Here is a 17,010-nt window from a genome sequence, read left to right on the forward strand (position 1 = left end):
AGCAGGCACCGAAAAGAGTAAAGTGAAGGCACCTGCTTGATTTCAGTAGGCAGTAAATTCCAAAATGCAGGTGCTGTCAGACTTAACGACTGCATCCTTACAAATGCAGAATGGGTATTATGTGGTACCAGTAGTAGTGCCAATTTCAGCGAACAAAGCGGTCGAGTGGGCACATGTGGGGTAAGGCGATCTTGTAGGTAAACCTATCAGAAGTTGTTAAGCTAGATGGACCAATGGTGTGAGAGTAAAGAGAGAGAAGCAAAACTTAACGTCATTGAGGCTGTGTATCCAGTACACCTTTAAAGCACATTTGAAATGCATTCTTCCCCTTCAAGGAATTCTGGGCTCTGTAGTTTGTTAAGGGTTGCTGGGAAGTTTAACCCTGGGAAGGCTCGACCACAGTGTTCAGAATTATTTGAGAGAAAGAATGTGTTTCAAATGTGCTCTGAAGGTATAGTGTGTGCACAAAGCCAAAGAAAGCCACACACATCTAATCGTTTCTTAAAGAGACTCAATGATTTTCAACAGAATAAAATTCCATGTCACCTTTGAAATGACCAGGGATATTACTGCTCCTTTTACTGATACAGTGGTACCTCTGGTTGCGAACGGGATCCGTTCTGCAACATGAAAAGAACGCAACCCGCAGCAGTGCGTCTGCGCACGCGCGGGTTGCAACTCACCACTTCTGCACATGCACGTGACGTCATTTTGCGCATCTGCACATGCGTGAGCAGCGAAACCCAGAAGTAACCCTTTCTGGCACTTCCAGGTCGCCGCGGGACATAACCTGAAAGAATGTAACATGAAGCGGACGTAACATGAGGTATAACTGTACGGCAGAGGTGAGAAACAGGAGTGTGTCCGACTCCTCACCCCCTGTGCTTTCTCAGTGACAGTATTGCAGCTGAAGCAGAGTTCTCTCTAAGAACATCCCTGCTGGATCAGACCAATGGCCCATCGAGTCCAGCATCCTGTCCTCACAGTGGCCAACAGCTACCTGAACAGGAAGCCCAGAGGCAAGACCTGAGTGCAACAGCAGCTTCTCCACTTGGAATTCTCCACAACTGGCATTCAAAAGACTACTGCCTCCAACACCAGGGTATGTGGGTGTGGGTGGAACATAGAACATCTCCAAGTGGAATGACTGTGATTATATTAATCTTATTTTAATGTTATTTAGAATCAAGTCCTAACTGAGATCTGTGTAATGTCTTTGCAGCCACAGCCACAGCAGTTTCTATTTTAAGTAACGCAAGCAAGGTAATTACAAGCCAATAGCTCCTTTAATTGGCTTCTGTGATACACAGAAGAACCAGTGCCACCCTCAGCTTTACTAAGTGAGATATGACCCTCTTATTGAGGAACCAATACAGCTGCCTTGCAAGAAGCTTACTAGTCCTCAGTGTTTGACAAGAACATTGAGAGTTGATAGGCGACCTCTATTCCCCCATCACACAATTCCCATGGTTTAACAGCCAGTCCCTTTTCCCAGGGAACGCTGGAAACTGTAGCTTTATGAGGGGAATGGGGACTGCCTAGCAACCTTCAGCATCCTTAAGGAACTGCAATTCAGGAAGCCACAACTGTTTAAAGTGGTATAATACTGTTTTAAATGTGTAGTGTGGATTGGGCGCTAGTGGCAGTGAATTCTGTGGTTTAAGTATATGCTGTGTGAACTTTCTCTTGTCAGTCACATAGCATGCAAACTGGGAGTTTATCTTTATGTAAACAATGAAGCAGGAGCGCCTGAATTTGCTTGTTTTCCTTATCTCTTCCTGTCTCCTTTTTCCTTTGGTATCATGTCTATTTTATTGGAAGCTGTCAGCAAAGGGCTGTCTGGTTTTCTTAATCTTTGTTCAGCCCCTAGAAATCTTGAGATGGTTTATGAATGAGCTGCCATCCTCTTCTGGAAAGAAACCAGAGCAACTGCAACAAATTGTAGCATGAAAACACAGATTCTATGGAAATGGGGAAGTAATTAAAAGCAGCAGCAGACATGCAAAATCATCAAAGAACTGGGCAAAAGTCATCAAAAGAACAGCGGCTCATGAAAACAGTGAAGAAGAAAGGAGGAGGATCAAAGGAGCTTTTTAGTTTACAGAAAAGGCCAGCTTCAAGAGACATGATAGAAGTTTATAAAATTAGGCATGGAATGGGTTCTCTCTGGCAGAAAACCCAGCCATCACCCACTAGTGTCTTTAACAAACCTCACAGGACTCATGGAGACACCAGAAGGAATACAGCAGTGTTGGCCAAACTCAGCCCTCCAGATGTTTTGGGACTACAATTCCCATCATCCCTAGCTAAAAGAACCAGTGGTCAAGGATGATGGGAATTGTAGTCCCAAAACATCTGGAGGGCCGGGTTTGGCCACCACTGGCATACAGTGAAGGGGCTAGGTGAGCTTCCCTAAGGAGGGCATTCCATGGGATTAGTGCCACTCCAAAGAAGACTATGCTTCTCATGGCTGCCCATCCTACTTATGTTGGCTGAAAAGACAGAAGCAGGATCTCAAATGCTGAGTGGAATGCATTAGGACTAATGGATAGACATACAGTGGTACCTTAATTTGTTCCAGAGGTACGTTCTTAACCTGAAACTGTTCTTAACCTGAAGCACCACTTTAGCTAATGGGGCCTCCCGCTGCCGCCGCGCCACTGGAGCCTGATTTCTGTTCTCATCCTGAAGCAAAGTTCTTAACCCGAAGTACTATTTCTGGGTTAGCGGAGTCTGTAACCTGAAGCGTCTGTAACCTGAAGCGTATGTAACCCGAGGTACCACTGTATACAAATGGGATCTGCAATCAAATGTTGCAGCATGGAGTGCTCCTGTTCCAGTAAGTCCGTCATGCCCTCCTCCACGATACTCCTTTCTATTCCGCCTCCAAACTAGTTTTACACCTCCCTGCCTCCCTTCAACAGTCAGTCAGCATTCTCTGCTTGCTAAGCATACTTAGTCCTTACCAGGCTGATCAGGGTTTTTCCCCTCTACCCACTCCCTCATCATTCCCTCCCTAAAGATGTTTTAATAACTCAGCAACTCTTAGTTCAGGGATGCAGAAACGTTTCCAGACTGAGGGCTGCATCTGCTTCCGGACAACATTCCAGGAGCCACATTCCAGGGGTGGGTGGGGCCAGAGGCAAAAGTGGGTGGAGCTAGTTTGCGCGCGCGCACACACACACACACCTCTCTAGTCTCTATCCAGAAGACCAAGAGGCATAATCAGAGTTCAAGGATGCATTCCAACCACGCGAAATGACTCAAGGAGGGTGCAAAGCAAGACAGGTGAGGGGTGTGGCCTGAGAGAAGAGGTCGTGGCTTCAGAAGAGTTCCAAGAGTCCTGGAAGGTCGCATTGACCCCAGGCAGCCAAGGTTACCCAGCCCTGCAGCAGAACTGTACCCTGGGGTTTTCCAGCATCTTGACAACATCATTAACTTTCAATTAAGGAAGCAAGAAAAGAAACAAGTAAAAGAAACCCATCCCTACCTAATGAAATAAATACCCTGCAACCCTGTTGCTTGCAAAAACCGCAGGCACAACGGAATTGAATTGCAGAAAAGCCAGGAGGAAATGAGGGGCGGGGAGGAGGCTCACTAAGGGTACATTCCTGGCAGCAAACACATTAAGCCTAATGATGATTATTAGGTTCCTAAGCAGTTCATTCCGAGCCAGTTCCACAACAGTTACTGCCAGAGGAAAAAGTCATTGCAGGATAAGTGGCAGGTGGCTGCCTGGAACAAAACCGAAACCCTCCATGCTGGCCTTCATTCCAAATGGTCTGCTTTGACAGAGGCCATGGCAGAGACTGCTCACTGCATGGAGGAGTTCCGGACCAAGCTAGATGACGTTAGCTATATATCTGAGCCCTTAAGTGCAAGGTACTATCCATCTTGCAGATGGATTGCTGAGAGTCACAGCAGCAAGGGAACTGGTGGCAGAGACAATAGACCAGAAGGGCCACAAATACTCAGTGTCAGAGCACTTGCTCTGCATGCAGAAGTTCCTGACTCCAGTCCCTGGCATCTCCAGTTAGGGCTAGGAAAGACTCCCTCTCTGAATGTCTCCTGTAGGAAACCCTGGAGAGTGTTGATAATACTGAACTAGATAGACCAATGGTCTAACTCAGAAGAAGTTTCCTATATTCCTATTTAATTCATCCCTTTGAGAACTAGAATATTGCTTTATATTTAAGGGGAAGTGCCGCAATCTGGCAGCAGAGCACCTGCTTTGCATGAAGAGCATCCTGTGTTTAATTCCCGATGGCACCTCCAAGTAGGACTGGGAATGTCTCTTGCCTGAAATTCGAGACCATGGAAGAGGGGCAGCGGGTGTGAGAAAGCCATGGGGTGGGGGTGGGGTGGGGAGAGAAACTTGACTAGCCTATTTATATCCAGTATTTAGTAGGGGGAAGAGAAGAAAGAGGTCAAGGAAAGGGAATACTCACTTCCTGTGGCGGTATATCAAATGATATGGTCCTCATGTCCACTTTGATAAAGCTGTCTGTGCAGGGCAATACGAAAAACAGACCTGTTGGAAAACAAAAGTGCAGTTGTTAGACACAACAGCTCTAGGGCATGTGCAAGGAAGAGGTCGGAAGGTATATTGAAGTGCATGGGACAAAGTCAATTCAGCAACACTGCACCAGGCACCAGTCTTGGTGCAAATGCATGAAGCTGCATTGGGGCTGGAGCACTGATGGTGCCCTCCCCCAGGCCAGAGACCCGGGGGAGGGCACCACCAGTGCTCCAGCTCCAATGCAGCTGACCAGCCACACGGAAATTCAGCCACATGTGGGACCATGTATGCGAAACACAGCACTGTACATCAAGGAGGTGGAGTGGCCTGACACAATTGCTCCTTCATGCCACCAATACGAGGCTTCCCCTAGGCAGCAGTTAGCCTTACTAAACAGCTTAATGTTGTTAAATTGTGTGACTTCTCCTGGGGTGCTACGTCGCTTGGTGGCTGACTGCAGCTGGGGTCCTCTCTGCTGCTGTACCTCTGGAGCTCCCAGCAGCTAAACAGAGGTATTGCTTGCTTAGGGTGGTAAATTCTTATCCCTTATCAGCATGCTGTCTAATAAATCTTAAGACTTCTTCACCACTTGTGTCTTGTCTTGCTTCCAAATCCCACAGAAAGAACCCCCTTGCCTTTGGCAAGACAGACCATAACAGCAAATACTCACCTGGCCCCTTTGCACCTCCTTTTAGGATACGTCCAAGCCGAAATATGATGGCTCGCTCATATTCCTTGACAATCTGCAATGAGGGGGGAAAGTCAGTTGGGGGGGGTTGCAGTTTTGTTCCCTTTCATTCTGCACATTTCAGGCTATCCTTGATGCTATTTGGGCCACATTTGTAATTAGCTCATTTCAGATAAGAAGAGAAGTCTTTTTAAGGAGGCAAAACAAGGCATAAGATTCTGCAACTACGTAGAGAGACTGCAACTTCGTGCTCTTCCTATCAAGCTGAAGGAGGACCCTGATCTTTTTCATATAAAAATTGTGCTTCATGAGAAGTTTCTTGACAAAGAGGCTTGTGGCACTTTTAACACATTTCTTTATTGCATGAGCTCTTCAGGACTACAGACACCTTCATCAGATGCATGAAGTCTTGTAGTGAGTTGCAGGTGAATATATACACATGGTTAAGGAGTCAGGGGATCAGAAATGTAAACAGTGAAGTGAGAAGGAAATGAAAAATACAGTAAAGTACAGATTATGATAATTACGTTATGCACACAAAAAACCTAACTGTTGGCAACACAGGCAGCCTGGCATTAGCAAATCAATTAATACATGCTGTGGGTTGTTGGGTTTTTTAAAACACCTTTGTCCTGATTCAGTTCACTAGCGAACCTCTTGATTAATTGTAACCTGGTGGCCTCATGATGCAACTCCCTCTTCTCTTCTGAAAGAATAGCCATTTAAGGAGTGGACTCCCCCAGAAGGTAGTGAAATCTGCCTTCATTGGAGGTTTTTAAACAAAAGTTGAATGGCCATCTGTCAGGAATTCTTTAGCTGCGATTCCTGCATTGCAGGGGCCAGACATGACCCTTCGGGTCGCTTCCAGCTCTAAGGTCAGCTACAACGTACAGTCGCTGCTCCTGTTTAGAGTGGGGAAGGAATCCTAGGTCACAACTGCTTTCCAACCAACTATTTTTTACCTTTATGCACATCCAGATGGATAATGGGAAAGTGATGGTAACCAGAAAGAACGAGACCATAACCAGGATCCACCCGCAGACTCCAATGCTTCCTTCAGAGCCCTCTAGAAGAAAAGGGAGGGGGGGAAAGTGCACATGCATTAAATGGGCTTCTATTGCTTCTGTGTAGGGAAGAGGGAGAAATTCAGTTATGTTTGCATGTTAACCTAATTTGCACTTCTGGAACAAATACATGAGCTGCATCCCTTCAAAGTTTTATTTTATTTAAAGATTTCTTACCACATTTAACAAAATGTATCAAAGTAATGCACAAACTGTCAAGCAATAAAACTTTGAATAGACACATCATAAGGTAAAAGGTAAAGGGACCCCTGACCATTAGGTCCAGTCGTGACCAACTCTGGGGTTGTGGCGCTCATCTCGCTTTATTGGCCGAGGGAGCCGGCGTACAGCTTCCGGGTCATGTGGCCAGCATGACTAAGCCACTTCTGGCGAGCCAGAGCAGCGCACGGAAATGCCATTTACCTTCCTGCTGGAGTGGTACCTATTTATCTACTTGCACTTTGATGTGCTTTCGAACAGCTAGGTTGGCAGGAGCTGGGACCGAGCAACGGGAGCTCACCCCATCACGGGGATTCAAACTGCCAGCCTTCTGATCGGCAAGTCCTAGGCTCTGTGGTTTAACCCACAGTGCCACCCACGTCCCAGACACGTCATAAGCAGCCAATAATCAGTAACAAAACTGATCATGGCATCTAGAACAAGAATGTATCTGACTACTGACAGGGACACATCACTGAAGGTGAATCTCTAAGAAGAAACTGTTCCATAATGCCACACTGTAGGTGCCACCACAGAGAAGGCCCTTTTCCTGCCTGATACCAGATGAATCAATTCAAGGTGCATTGTTCTCCATTGTCAGTCGTAGCCCTTGCCAAGTCAGGAGTGGTAAAGCATAAGGGAATTTGTACAAGGAGCATGACTAGTGATCTCCCTTATTGCACAGACAGACATGGCATCTTTATAGGATGCAGGAAGTCAAGTTTGGCTACAGCTCACACCTGCTCTGTGCCACGGCCCAAACAGAGGTAAATGCAGTCTAGCCAGAAATTCACACATTCAATTTTTGCAATGCAATTTTCTAACCACTGTTCATAAAAAGTGCATCAGGGCACACATTCATGAAAATGAAACCTGCTTGCAAAAACAAAACAAAACCCTGCTTGCAAAAAAAGGGGAAACTGCTTGCAAAAAAAAAGTGTACCTTAGTCAAAACTGCACACACAAAAAAATGGGTTTCTTATGACACATTTGCACAAAAATGCTGGCAAATTTTCATGAGGAATTTTCTTTTTAAAAACATGCAATTTATTGCAAAAATGTAGAGAAATGAATTTAAAGTTTGAAACTTGAGAAACAGTGAGAAGCAAAATTGATAGTTCCAGTCATCCCTGCATATGTTAATCCCTCTTCCCAAAGGAACTCTGGGAATTGTAGCCCTGTAAATGAAGGAGCCTTCTAGCAACTCCCAGCACCCAGAACAAACTACAGGATTATCTGGGGGGAAAACTCGGCTGTTTAAAGGGGTGTGATAGTGCAGATGGAGTCTATCACCATCATAATCGCCCCTCCCAGAGAATTTCGGCGACTGCCCAAAAAATGAAATGCTGCATCTAAAAAAGGAACATGAGATCATATTCAGGAATGTGACACAGAGTTCACACGGAGATTTTTCCTGGCCTTGGATTCAGTTACAGGAAAAGGGAATCAAGTATGCAGTAAGGCATATTTGTCTTCTACGGCAACAGCAGCTCAACTAGATCAAGCATTCGATCCGGCATTGCACAGAAAAGTAATTTTCTCCCATATTTTCTCTGGGAGTTCTGTGGAGATGGGGAAGAATATTTATTTGATCTTATTCCCAAGGCTTCTGCAGACCAAATGCTTAACCAGGGGTTGTTTCCCTTTAACCATGGTTAACCTATTCCACATGAATACTAAGCCAGGTGTAGGGAACCCTTTTTGTCCAGCCTCCCACCCCAAAAAGACACAAGCGGAGGCTCTTACTTGAAAGTAAAAGTAAGGCAAGTAAAAGTGCAAGCTCAGGGTTCTGGAGTCACGGGTTCAGGAGCAAGGGCAAGAAATTCAGAACTGCAGGTGTCCCTGCAATAAGTTCCCAATACGTGGTCTGCCCACCAAGCGCTTGAAGACCAGGCAGGGCAGTCTTATTCTCAAGACTCTCTCACTTTGTAAGAATTATGGCACTACAAGTGCATGTGCTTTTGGGGTGGGGTTGTCTGTTCCCACAACAAGGGCGGCATCTCGTTTTAGATAACGAGACTGCACACTTTTGTCACACCTTGGTTATCAAAGCCTCCTCAGCCTTCATTGAGTCTCTCTCCTCCACAGGAAGAGGCGGGGAGGCACAGCAGTTCCGCTCCCCTTTCAAAGAGTCTGGTCGGGGCAGATCAAACCAGATCCCCCACCATTCAGCCCCCATCCTCATTTCTTCCTCCTCCTCAATCCAAGCCTGCCAATCCAAGCTCAATGGTGCTGCAGGGCTCAATACACCCCTGGTCTTCCAGATGTTGCTGGACTATAGCTCCCATCAGCCTAGGACCCTCGTACCTACGGGACCGCCTCTCCTGGTATGCCCCGCGGAGGACCTTAAGGTCCACAAATGACAACATTTTGGAGGTCCCAGGTCACAAGGTGGTTAGATTGGTCTCAACTAGGGCCAGGGCCTTTTCATTACTGGCCCCGACTTGGTGGAATGCTCTGTCACAAGAGACTAGGGCCCTGTGGGACTTGACATCTTTCTGCAGGGCCTGCAAGACAGAGCTGTTCCGCCTGGCCCTTGGTTTGGACTCGGTCTGACCCTTATGTTTCCCTCCCCTTATGGTTTTGATCTATGGGCTACTTTTAAAATGAGGCTGCATTTTAAATTGCATTTTAACCCGTATTTTAAAATGTTTTGTTTTTCCCCTATTATGTTTTTAATGTAATTTTACTGGTGTTTGCCGCCCTGAGCCCGGCTCTGGCCAGGAAGGGTGGGGTATAAATAAAAATTATTATTATTATTATTATTATTATTATTATTATTATTATTATTATCATCATCCTTGACACCTGGGCATGCTGGTTGGAGCTGAAGGGTCACAGGTTCCCCAACTCTGAACCACGATTGAGTATGAGACAATGATGCAAAAATGTAAGTTTGGTGGGTATGTAAACAGCCTTCTACTGAATCCATACATAGACACACCCTATCAAACATTTCACTTCAATTTCTTCTGGCAAACTGTGTTTGGTGGGCAATATATATATGTAAAATTATATATATGTTTTATATATATGTAAACATACCACAGGACACGGGTGGTGCTGTGGGTAAATGCCTCAGCGCCTAGGACTTGCCGATCGAAAGGTCGGCGGTTCGAATCCCCGCGGCGGGGTGCGCTCCCGTCGTTCCGTCCCAGCGCCTGCCAACCTAGCAGTTCGAAAGCACCCCCGGGTGCAAGTAGATAAATAGGGAACCGCTTACCAGTGGGAAGGTAAACAGCGTTCCGTGTGCTGCGCTGGCTTGCCAGATGCAGCTTTGTCACGCTGGCCACGTGACCCGGAAGTGTCTCCAGACAGCGCTGGCCCTCGGCCTATAGAGTGAGATGAGCGCACAACCCTAGAGTGTGGCAAGACTGACCCGTACGGGCAGGGGTACCTTTACCTTTACCTTTAAACATACCACACATTTATTTTTATTATTATTATTATTATTATTATTATTATTATTATTATTATTGCCAAGTAAACCCAAATGGATAAAGGGCAAGGTTCAAATGAGATTCCAGGGGCAACTGCAGACTCCCGCTCTCTCACAACCCTCCCTGATCCTGCTTTTCAGTTTCCCCAAGTGCTTTTGCCAAGCTGGTGTGCATCTATGAACTACAAGAATGCCTGTTGCTTGCCTAGATTTAGGTCCTTCTCCCTGATTTTTGTTTAAGATCTTTTATTAAGATTTTCCCGTAAAACAGTAAAATTACGACTACAGAAGATACAACTTGAATAAGTAAAACCAGAAGAAAGAAAAGAAGGGACAACGGCATTAAAGAAAGGAAAGACAGAGAAACAGAAGAATAAAATGGAGGGGGGAGGGGGAGGGAGGGAGGGAGGGAGAGAGAGAGAAAAGAAGAAGAAGAAGAAGAAGAAGAAGAAGAAGAAGAAGAAGAAGAAGAAGAAGAAGAAGAAGAATTAGCCAAGGATACAAAAGAAACACTTCTGATTTTCCATCTGCTGGTTATATAAAGAAAGAAAATATGATTACTCAGTCCATGACAACATCCATCTTCACCACTTTCTGTCTTTTAAGTCAAGGTGTCAAATCACTGAATAAAGAAAGTACATTCTACCAAGTGCCCCCCCCCCCCGATTTCTTAGGACACCCCCCATTCCCCCTCACAGAACTATAATTTCCAGAATTCCCTGAAAAGAGGGAGTGGTTGTTAAACTACTCTGATAACTGTAGCTCTCTTAGGGGGAACAGAGGTCTCCTTAGAACTCTTAACAAACTACAGTTCCCAGAGTTCTTTGGGGGAAGCCATGATTGTTTAAAGTGGCATAACACTGACATAATACTGTGCAGATGGGCCCAATACACTTTCCAGTTTAGTTATGTTTTAAGTATTGCACAGGTGCAATGATTAAGTGTCCACAGAATCTTTGCAAAAGAGGAGGTGGACAGGAAGAAAGCCAGAACAAATTGGTTGCACCTGTTGACTTCCTAGCAACCCTCACCAGGCACTAGCTCACACTTCTCTTTTTCTTTACAAAGGAAATCATAAAACAAAGGAGAAGATGTGTTTTCACTTCTGCAGGCTGGATTGCAAAATTCCAATGCCAGGAATGAGAAAATGAACTCAGATTGCATTGAGGGAGTCTTTCCTTTCCACTGGACTTTTGCAAGAGGCAGCAACAAACTGCAAGATATCATTTTTGCAACATTGCAAAGCAGGAGAAATGATATTATCAAACTCTGTCTCCTTCTCCACTTCTCTTCTGTTTGCATTCTCTGCTCATGCTGATGACAGCATTCTGGGAAAACAGGCACCAGGAGCACCCATAAATATTGGGGCTTCCCCTTCCCCCAAACACAGCCAGAAACAGATGGTTCAGTATGGCTTAGGGCAGGCATCCTCAACCTTCGGACCTCCAGATGTTTTGGACTACAATTCCCATCATCCCTGACCACTGGTCCTGTTAGCTAGGGATCATGGGAGTTGTAGGCCAAAACATCTGGAGGGCCACAGGTTGCAGATGCCTGGCTTAGGGCTTAGGTCGGCAAACTAAGGCCCACAGGCCGGATCAGGCCCAATTGCCTTCTAGATCCTGTCCGGGAATCGCCGCGTGGATCGCCAGTGTGTGGATCGCCAGTGTGCACGTTCTTTCCCTTCCCCTCCCTCCCTCACACAGCGCCGCTTTTCTCCTCAGAGATGGAGCAATCTTGTCCCACGCCGGGTGCCATTGACAGCGAGAGTCGGCTTGCCTGCCTCAGCAGGGTGGTGCTGTGAAGGGGGCGTATGATGCTGGCAGCTGCTGCGCTTTCCTCCTGCTCCTCCTCCCTCTCCCTCAGTCCACCCTTCCTTCCTTCCTTCCTTCCTTCCTTCCTTCCTTCCTTCCTTCTCCACCCTGCTTTTCCACGCCACTTCCTCACACGCTTTCTTTGTTGCTGCCTGCCTGCCTCCCTCCCTCCTTCATTCCTCCCATGGCGTTCAGGTGGGTTGTTGCAGTGGCCACAGACGCCACTTGTGGGTTGGTGGTCAGCTCTGTCTTCTTCTTCACGGTTCCCCTCAGGAAGCAGCAGGTGGTGGGTAAAAGCTCCGTTGACGCCCTGATTCCCCTACCTCTGCCAGCGGCTCCTCCGCCAGGGCTGCTGCTTCTGTCTTCACCAGCCAACACAGCCTTCTACCCCTCCACGGCGCCTGGCTGGCTGGAGAAGCCCAACTGCAATTATTGGGTCAACAACTGGGACAGGTACAGCAAAGCATCTTCAGGCCTCTTTGCAGGCAGGCGAAAATTGTTCATTTCCCCCCCCCCCAAAAAAAAAAATAGTCTGCCCCCCCAAGGTCTGCAGGACAGTGGACCGGCCCCCTGCTGAAAAGGTTTGCTGACCCCTGACTTAGAGGGAGGCGAGGATTGCTTAGGCAAAAGACAACATCTGTGCCTGCAGCCAAAGCCTGCAGGTGGTCACCCTGGCCGTCACCCATTCCATTTGCTGATGTTTGGGAAAGGGCCATAGCTCATCAGCCCTAGAGCACCAGCACTATATGCAAAAGTTCCCAGGTTCTGCATCTCCTGGTAGGGTTGGGAGGGAATCCTGCCTGAAATACTGCTGCCATTCAGCACTGAGCTCAGTTGCTTAAAAATCTGGTGGCTGGTGGTCCTATGACTGTAAGCATCAAAATTCTAGGAGGTGTAGCCTTTTATACTTAGCAGAATCAACCTTAGCCCCCTAATATTGACTGAGGATTAGGCTGGGGCAAAGGAGGCTGCTTCCCTCCCCCTCAGCCTACCCCCTCCCTGTTGGGACACCCAAAGAGTACCAATGAGACCTGAATCCCAAGATGTTGCCTTTGAGCAAAACGTCCAAAGCAAACTGGTTGGATTGTTCTTGGATGTTCTCTAGAGCATTGCCATTGCCCTTGAGACTTTCATATAAGATTGTTAATGTGATGGGTATAAACTCATTTTTAATAGATTCACCTTCTAGAACAGGGGTCAGCAATTTTATTCAGCCAAGGGCCAGTCCACTGTGCCTCAGACCTTATGGGGGGGGCGGACTATATTTTTTTGGAGGGGGGAAATGAATGAATTCCTATGCCCCACAAATAACCCAGAGATGCATTTTAAATAAAAGCACACATTCTACTCATGTAAAAACACGCCAGTTCCCAGACCGTCCATGGGCCGGATTTAGGTGATTGGGCTGGATCCAGCCCCTGGGCCTTGGTTTGCCTACCCATGTCCTAGAAGCTTGATGCTTAGTGAGAACATGTAAGAATGCTTTTGTTTTCTTTGTATCTGGTAAATCTTGTACCCAAAGTTTTCCCAACCCCATGTGACCTGTTCATACTAGAAGAACTGGAGAGTCCAACTTAACACTCAATAACTGGGCATCCTGATTATAACTGGTAATATTTGGAGCCAAGTACTTGAAATGGGACAATCTTTTATTTTTTACCCCCCCCCCTGCCAGTACGGGCCAGTCTTGACAGACTCTAGGGTTGTGCGCCCATCTCACTTAAGAGGCCGGGGGTCAGCGCTGTCCGGAGACACATCCAGGTCACGTGGCCAGCGTGACAAGCTGCATCTGGCGAGCCATCGCAGCACACGGAAACACCGTTTACCTTCCCGCCAGTAAGCGGTCCCTATTTATCTACTTGCACCCGGGGGTGCTTTCGAACTGCTAGGTTAGCAGGCGCTGGGACCGAGCAACGGGAGCGCACCCCGCCGCGGGGATTCGAACCGCCGACCTTTCGATCGGCAAGCCCTAGGCACTGAGGCTTTTACCCACAGCGCCACCCGCGTCCCTCTTTTATTTTTTACTTGTGTGCAAAATATACATAGATGTGTGGTTCTCGAACCACATAACTACAGGCAGATAACAACACGAAATCTTGCTACTTCACAATTGTTCCTAGCACACAATCTGCATTTACAAGAAATGCTTAGTGTCTCTCATCAAGTTTTTCTTCTTAAGATTTTCAAAAGCTATGGTTGTGACCAGGAACTTGGATCAAAAGCCATTGATCTTGCAAAGGGCTGGATACTGCTGAAAGGCTATCAGGCTCCAGATCCTTTATGCTGCATATGAACTTCCTATTAAAAGAATATTTAAGGTTCACATATATTTAAAGGAATTAACTCTAAGTGAATCTCCTTCTTGGCTCAGATGATAAACCATGGTATTACACAAATAATTAATGTGAGCATCAATACAGTGGGAGTAACTGGTATGTGACAGCTGTAATAACTACAGTAATGTCCAGTACTGAAAACATCTGAGTAGCTAACAGTTTCACTTTACCATAAGTGATATTTACTATTCACAGTTTGCAAAAATCCCCTCAGCTTAGATTTTGAATTAGCTGACAAGCTCATGTATTGACAGGTTTTGTAGAGTTGGAAAAGGTTCAGAAAAGGGCAATGAAATTATCAAGGGGCTGGAGCAACTTCTTCTATGAGGAAAGATTGCAGCATATGGGACTTTTTAGTTTAGAGAAAAAGCATGTAAGAAGTGACACAATATAAGTTTATAAAATTATGTGAGACGTGGAGAGAAATGTCTGTCGTAACTCTAACTTGTGGACACCCAATGAGAAGCTCAATGATGAAAGATTCAAGACATATAAAATAAAGCTATTATTCAGGCAGTGCATAGTTAACCTATGGAACTCATTCCCACATGAGGCAATGATGACCATCTACGTGGGTGGCTTTAAAAGAGGATTGAATGAATTAATTGAGATAAAATCTATCAACAGCTGTTATAGCACCACTGTCAGAGGAAGACTCTCCAAACTGAAATTTAATTGTACCCAAGGCACATTATCAATCCATCTTTCACCTTGTTTATTAAAATAAAGTTCCTGGAAAAAAAAGTTAATAACTGTTTTGCTTTTTAACCCATCGGGTAGCCAGTCACCAAGATAGAAGGTAACAGCAACATTCTAGTAGGGTAAACAAATGAGTCCCTGGATGTATGTAAAGGTTGGCATTGGTTCTAGAATTTCTCCAGGGGATTAATTTCATCTTAAGTATACATAGCTTTGAGCTTTGCTTCTGTAAAGAGTCAATACAAATTTCAGTTGTAAAAGGAGCCAAGGGAGATTTCGCAAAGCGAAGAAAGATTACGGGCTGCTGAATACGTTTATCATATGAAAGTTTGACCACAATCTGAGCATTATTGAGCTGAAATCAAGTTTCTAGTCCATAAGATAGTAGCCCCTTCCACACAAACTCACTTCCAGAAACTTAAAAAATCAGGTCTCAGGGAGAGTGAAATTCCAGGCTTCGCACCCCAACAAGCCCATGAACCTCAACTCCTGCTACAGGGCTTATCCATTTTCAAGCAAGTAGAAGATTCTGAAGATTCAAACTCCTGCAAAAGACCCTGAACCCTCCTGCAAGGGGAGACCAAGGAGTACCTTCACCGCAGGCGTGCTCGCATCCACACCCACCCAAATAAACTCCCTCCAGAGGAAAGCAGATTACATTTGTACATTATCTGAGGTTCTCAGCGTTTCCTGTGTTTCACCAAAGAGAGCAAGACTCCGACCGTCAGACGTCGTAGCTTAAAGCGAGCCTCCCCTAAACGGAAATCGCACGCTCATGCACGCCCCTTTCGCCCCTATCTCAAAACCTCCAGATTTTTTTAAGTACTCATTTTAGGGTGCGATTATCGGAAGCTGAAACAGGCACACTCTCTACATGCTCGAAAGCAACAGGTGTGTAGCCAACCAGGTTTTACTTAGTGTAAACCCAGTTATATTAATGGACCCAAGTTCGTCGTGTCTCTTCATTTCAGTCGGTCTGACTACTCTGAGTAGAACCAGGCTGTCTGCCTTTCCTTCCCCCAGCTCTGCTCGTACCCCCAGCCTCGACCAAGAAAGAAAGGAAGAAGGATGGGGCTGCCCCAACTTTGCAAGCCTCCGCTCGTCTCACCTCCGATCTTGACGGTCTCCCGCTTGCCGCGAGCGCCTTTCTCCGCGTCCTCCATGACTCCCACCGACGCAGCCAGCTTCCCAAACGAGGCGACTACCCGTTTCAACAGAAGGTATCTGGGGTCCGCGGCGCTCCAGCTGCCGTGTTTGATTCGAGTGGGCGGCCTCGCTTCTTCTCCGCCCCGCACATCATCAAGACCCGCCCCCTCCAATTGCACAATGCTTTACAGTTGTCTAAGGCAGGCTGCAGTTTTGTGTATGCGCTCGCCAGAGAATTCCGCAACTGGCTTTCCTTCTGAGTAGACCAGAGACAGGGGCATCGGCGGCCCTCCAGATGTTTTTGGACGCCAGCTCCCATCAGCCCCAGCCAGCATGGCCAACGATCAGGGATGATGGGAGCTGTAGTCCAGTAAAGTATATCTTTATACCTGGAAAGTCACATCTTTCTCCTCACCCCTGGGGCAGACACGTCGCAGTGGCAGGGCAAAAACACTCAAAAACAAAAATATTACCGGCTGGCTAATTCATGCAGGACACTCTTTCAGTCGGTCCAAACTGGTGTTGTTTGATTTTTTAAAAATTGTTTCATTTTACTGATCAGTTGACTAAATATTGAAGATCTGACTCCACAGAGTCTTTGGGTTTAACAATAATTAAGGTTAAAGTTGTGGTAGGAGAGGTCATAGCTGTCAAGTGTCCCTTATTTGAAGGGACAGTCCCTTATTCCAGCGCCATGTCCCGCTGCTGTCCCTTATTGATGGATGTCCCTTAAATGTCCCTTAAAGGATGTCCCTTAAATTTCAAAGGAAGCAGCTGGGGGATGGAGCTTGCATGCCTTGTGTGTGGCTAGTTAATGCAAGCTGAGAGGGTTTTTGAATGCTGGACGCCATTTTATTGCACGTGCTGCTACAAACTTTGCAGCGCAAAGCCAGGCCCGGGAGCCATCTTAAGTCGAGGCTGTATAGGTCTTGTGATGCATGTGATTCAGATTCTATTCAGTTGAACCTCTGGTTACAAAGTTCTCGAAGTGTTCTCGAAGCTACCAGCATGAGTTTGACCAGACTGCAGGAGGACAGGAAGACTGGAGTGCCTGGAACAGGTGAGGCTGCAGGTCCCTTATTTTGG

General features: G+C 46.4%; 1 protein-coding gene across 1 annotated transcript in view; it reads right to left on the reverse strand.

Annotated features, from left to right (window-relative positions):
- The window catches only part of LOC128406501 (stomatin-like), a 25,527-nt gene extending 9,448 nt beyond the window's left edge, over window positions 1–16,079 (reverse strand). Inside the window, exons 1-4 of the mRNA XM_053373946.1 lie at window positions 15,887–16,079; window positions 6,170–6,273; window positions 5,190–5,262; window positions 4,449–4,531 (exon numbers count right to left, since the gene is read on the reverse strand). Of these exons, the coding sequence (XP_053229921.1) occupies window positions 4,449–4,531; window positions 5,190–5,262; window positions 6,170–6,273; window positions 15,887–15,941 (315 nt within the window). The 5' untranslated portion in view covers window positions 15,942–16,079. The remainder of the gene's footprint in view (window positions 1–4,448; window positions 4,532–5,189; window positions 5,263–6,169; window positions 6,274–15,886) is intronic.
- Window positions 16,080–17,010: the final 931 nt, after the last annotated feature.

Source organism: Podarcis raffonei, chromosome Z, assembly GCF_027172205.1.
Source record: "Podarcis raffonei isolate rPodRaf1 chromosome Z, rPodRaf1.pri, whole genome shotgun sequence".
Taxonomy (NCBI): Eukaryota; Metazoa; Chordata; class Lepidosauria; order Squamata; family Lacertidae; genus Podarcis; species Podarcis raffonei.